At 44.3% G+C, this 5,000-nt stretch overlaps 1 protein-coding gene across 1 annotated transcript in view; it reads right to left on the bottom strand.

Annotated features, from left to right (window-relative positions):
• Positions 1-1,896: 1,896 nt before the first annotated feature.
• LOC143302004 (uncharacterized) overlaps positions 1,897-5,000 on the bottom strand; it is a 22,207-nt gene continuing 19,103 nt past the window's right edge. Inside the window, exon 5 of the mRNA XM_076616488.1 lies at positions 1,897-1,985. Within this exon, the coding sequence (XP_076472603.1) occupies positions 1,897-1,985 (89 nt within the window). The remainder of the gene's footprint in view (positions 1,986-5,000) is intronic.

The following is a 5,000-nucleotide window of genomic DNA, read 5'->3' as shown; positions in this document are numbered from 1 at the left end:
ACGAAGGGGAATATGAACAGATCAACAATGATTGTGATATCAATTATGAACATGGAAACAAACAATCAAAACAGAAAACAATAATACTGCAGCAAATGAAATACCAGAGCATTAAAAAAAAAAAAGTAACAATTTCCCGATATCGCACAACATTAGGGTCAGTTTCAGTTTTCAGTTTCAGTAGCTCAAGGAGGCGTCACTGCGTTCGGACAAATCCATATACGCTACACCACATCTGCCAAGCAGAAGCCTGACCAGCAGCGTAACCCAACGCGCTTAGTCGGGCCTTGAGAAAAAAAAAAGGTGAATAAATTATAGATAAGCGTACGTAAATAAATAAATAAATAGGGTCAGTGCTTCACAACCAAGAAGAAAATGTGCTTCGTCTTCTTTCGAACATTTACACATAGGGCACGGCAAAGCAGAGATGTTTTCTATTTGCATTTAAACCAATGCACACAGCGAAATCAGAAATATCAGTTGTGATATATTTCATATGTTTATCCAAATTCAGAAGCAAATATGGCTTCATAACATGAAAGACACAAAATATTCCATATAAATCAAATATTTCACTAGTAGAAATATGCTGGTTCCATTCGTTGTCGAAAAGCATTTATGAAACCTAGTCAAACTTTGATCTAGTCACTCATGCACCAAACCATGTTTAACCAAACATATGAGCACATTTGATGCCCAGTTATTTTTACTCCCACTATCCATTTTCATTAAGCCCAACACTCGGCTTATATCACAGATTGACATAAGTTTACATTTGCGCCAACAGCAAAGTGAGAGCTGTATTATCAATAGTTTATCCAGTCAACCATTTACAGCTTAGTCTTTTGTGAAGGACTATGACTCTCAAACTAGGAGGCAAAATTGCACTGGGTCTTAGTGCTGCAGCCTTGTGGGCTAGTTGGCCTTTGGGAAGAACCATCCCAACGCTGACTGTCCTAAAACCCTCTTGGCCGAGAGAGTGGGGATGTACTTGGGCAAGACACTCTCCACTATAATCAAATTCTAGCCCATATAGTCGGAACAACAGTTGCCTCCTCTGCTGTTCTGATGGTCATAGTCGGACACGACTGACTATCATATATCCATTTCATATCAGCGTTTATGCGAGAATCTAAAATCTTCCATTTGTAGTATAGACTGAAACCCATGTGCCCAAGTCACGTGAATCCTAATTCAAAACAGTCTTTACATCTCTTCACCTTTTAGAAACCTGAAAAACAAGTTCCCCAGACAATCGTTTTGTAATGAGCTTTAGAAAAATACCCATCAGCTCTGCACAAATCGATCCCTATCTTCTTTTGTGTTGAGAGCATTGCCGTACTCACGAAACCAAAACCAGGAGTTTGTATATGCATGTTCTTTGATTCTTTTTTTTTTCTCTCGAACACACACACACACACACACACACACACACTGTAAGCAACAACAATCAACATTAATCAATGAAAAAAACAAAACAAACCAACCGTCTAAAATCACTTTTGAACAGATATTAAATTAATGACAACCAACAGATAGAAAGAGTGTGAGAGAGGGGGACAGAGTCTTCATGTGACACCAAGACCACACACGGTTAACCCTATAGCGGTTTCAGTGACCTCGCCTTGGGAAATTACCAGACATGCAGCACGTGTTTCCAGTGCACCCTCAGTTGTGGTATATCCACAGAGAACCATCCGTATCAAGCCACGCCAGGTGTCCAGAGTCACAGAGACGACAGCAAGGACAATTTGAACACCCAGAGTCTAACGCTACCGTGGTCAGTCGCGTGAAAGAAAAACCGTGGGTCATAGTAAGTATCGATGGATGATGGCTGAGACCCCAATTTATGTACAAGTGCATGTGCGGCTGTGTAAAGACAGTGTAGGGTGTGCCCTACGAAGGGACGGCATGGGACAGGGTAGCAGGGTTTTGACCTCCTTCCGCTGACTCCTGACCGCCCTCTTCAATCTGCACCGTCATCACTGGAAACACAGTGCAAACGTCAACCATCAACGTCACTGAAAACAGTGCAAACGTCACCCGTCATCGTCACTGAAAACAGTGAAAACGTCACTCATCATCGTCACTGAAAACACAGTGCAAACGTCACCCATCATCGTCATCACTGAAAACACAGTGCAAACGTCGCCCATCATCGTCATTGAAAACAATGCAAACGTCACCCATCATCGTCACTGAAAACACAGTGCAAACGTCACCCATCATCGTCACTGAAAACACAGTGCAAACGTCAACCATCATCGTCACTGAAAACACAGTGCAAACGTCACCCATCATCGTCACTGAAAACACAGTGCAAACGTCACCCATCATCGTCACTGAAAACAGTGCAAACGTCACTCATCATCGTCACTAAAAACAGTGCAAACGTCACCCATCATCGTCATCACTGAAAACACAGTGCAAACGTCATCCATCATCGTCATCACTGAAAACACAGTGCAAACGTCGCCCATCATCGTCATTGAAAACAGTGCAAACGTCACCCATCATCGTCACTGAAAACACAGTGCAAACGTCACCCATCATCGTCACTGAAAACACAGTGCAAACGTCACCCATCATCGTCACTGAAAACACAGTGCAAACGTCACCCATCATCGTCACTGAAAACACAGTGCAAACGTCACCCATCATCGTCATCAATGAAAACACAGTGCAAACGTCACCCATCATCGTCACTGAAAACAGTGCAAACGTCTCTCATCATCGTCACTGGAAACAGTGCAAACGTCACCCATCATCGTCATCACTGAAAACACAGTGCAAACGTCACCCATCATCGTCATCAATGAAAACACAGTGCAAACGTCACACATCATCGTCACTGAAAACACAGTGCAAACGTCACCCATCATCGTCATCTATGAAAACACAGTGTAAACGTCACCCATCATCGTCACTGAAAACAGTGCAAACGTCACTCATCATCGTCACTGGAAACACAGTGCAAACGTCACCCATCATCGTCATCACTGAAAACACAGTGCAAACGTCACTCCTCATCGTCACTGAAAACACAGTGTAAACGTCACCCATCATCGTCACTGAAAACACAGTGCAAACGTCGCCCATCATCGTCATTGAAAACAGTGCAAACGTCACTCATCATCGTCACTGAAAACACAGTGCAAACTTCACCCTCATCGTCACAGGAAACACAGTGCAAACGTCACCCATCATCGTCTCTGGAAACACAGTGCAAACGTCACCCATCATCGTCACTGGAAACACAGTGCAAACGTCACCCATCATCGTCATCACTGAAAACACAGTGCAAACGTCACTCCTCATCGTCACTGAAAACACAGTGCAAACGTCACTCCTCATCGTCACTGAAAACACAGTGCAAACGTCACCCATCATCGTCACTGAAAACACAGTGCAAACGTCACCCATCATCGTCACTGAAAACACAGTGCAAACGTCACCCATCATCGTCATCACTGAAAACACAGTGCAAACGTCACCCATCATCGTCACTGAAAACAGTGCAAACGTCACTCATCATCGTCACTGAAAACACAGTGCAAACGTCACCCATCATCGTCATCACTGAAAACACAGTGCAAACGTCACCCATCATCGTCATCACTGAAAACACAGTGCAAACGTCGCCCATCATCGTCACTGAAAACACAGTGCAAACGTCACCCATCATCGTCACTGAAAACACAGTGCAAACGTCACCCATCATCGTCACTGAAAACACAGTGCAAACGTCACTCCTCATCGTCACTGAAAACACAGTGCAAACGTCACCCATCATCGTCACTGAAAACACAGTGCAAACGTCACCCACAATCGTCATCACTGAAAACAGTGCAAACGTCACTCATCATCGTCACTGAAAACAGTGCAAACGTCACCCATCATCGTCATCACTGAAAACACAGTGCAAACGTCACCCATCATCGTCATCAATGAAAACACAGTGCAAACGTCACACATCATCGTCACTGAAAACACAGTGCAAACGTCACCCATCATCGTCATCTATGAAAACACAGTGTAAACGTCACCCATCATCGTCACTGAAAACAGTGCAAACGTCACTCATCATCGTCACTGGAAACACAGTGCAAACGTCACCTATCATCGTCATCACTGAAAACACAGTGCAAACGTCACCCATCATCGTCACTGAAAACACAGTGCAAACGTCACCCATCATCGTCACTGAAAACAGTGCAAACGTCACTCATCATCGTCACTGAAAACACAGTGCAAACGTCACTCATCATCGTCACTGAAAACACAGTGCAAACGTCACCCATCATCGTCACTGAAAACACAGTGCAAACGTCACCCATCATCGTCTCTGGAAAAACAGTGCAAACGTCACCCATCATCGTCACTGAAAACACAGTGCAAACGTCACCCATCATCGTCATCACTGAAAACACAGTGCAAACGTCACTCCTCATCGTCACTGAAAACACAGTGCAAACGTCACCCATCATCGTCACTGAAAACACAGTGCAAACGTCACCCATCATCATCACTGAAAACACAGTGCAAACGTCACCCATCATCGTCATCACTGAAAACAGTGCAAACGTCACCCATCATCGTCACAGGAAACACAGTGCAAACGTCACCCATCATCGTCTCTGGAAACACAGTGCAAACGTCACCCATCATCGTCAATGAAAACACAGTGCAAACGTCACCCATCATCGCCATCACTGAAAACACAGTGCAAACGTCACCCATCATCGTCACTGAAAACACAGTGCAAACGTCACCCATCATCGTCAATGAAAACACAGTGCAAACGTCACCCATCATCGTCATCACTGAAAACAGTGCAAACGTCACCCATCATCGTCAATGAAAACACAGTGCAAACGTCACCCATCATCGTCATCACTGAAAACACAGTGCAAACGTCACCCATCATCGTCACAGGAAACACAGTGCAAACGTCACCCATCATCGTCACTGAAAACACAGTGCAAACGTCACCCATCATC

Source organism: Babylonia areolata, chromosome 28 (assembly GCF_041734735.1).
Source record: "Babylonia areolata isolate BAREFJ2019XMU chromosome 28, ASM4173473v1, whole genome shotgun sequence".
NCBI lineage: Eukaryota > Metazoa > Mollusca > Gastropoda > Neogastropoda > Buccinidae > Babylonia > Babylonia areolata.
This window is presented reverse-complemented; position numbering and strand designations above follow the sequence as displayed.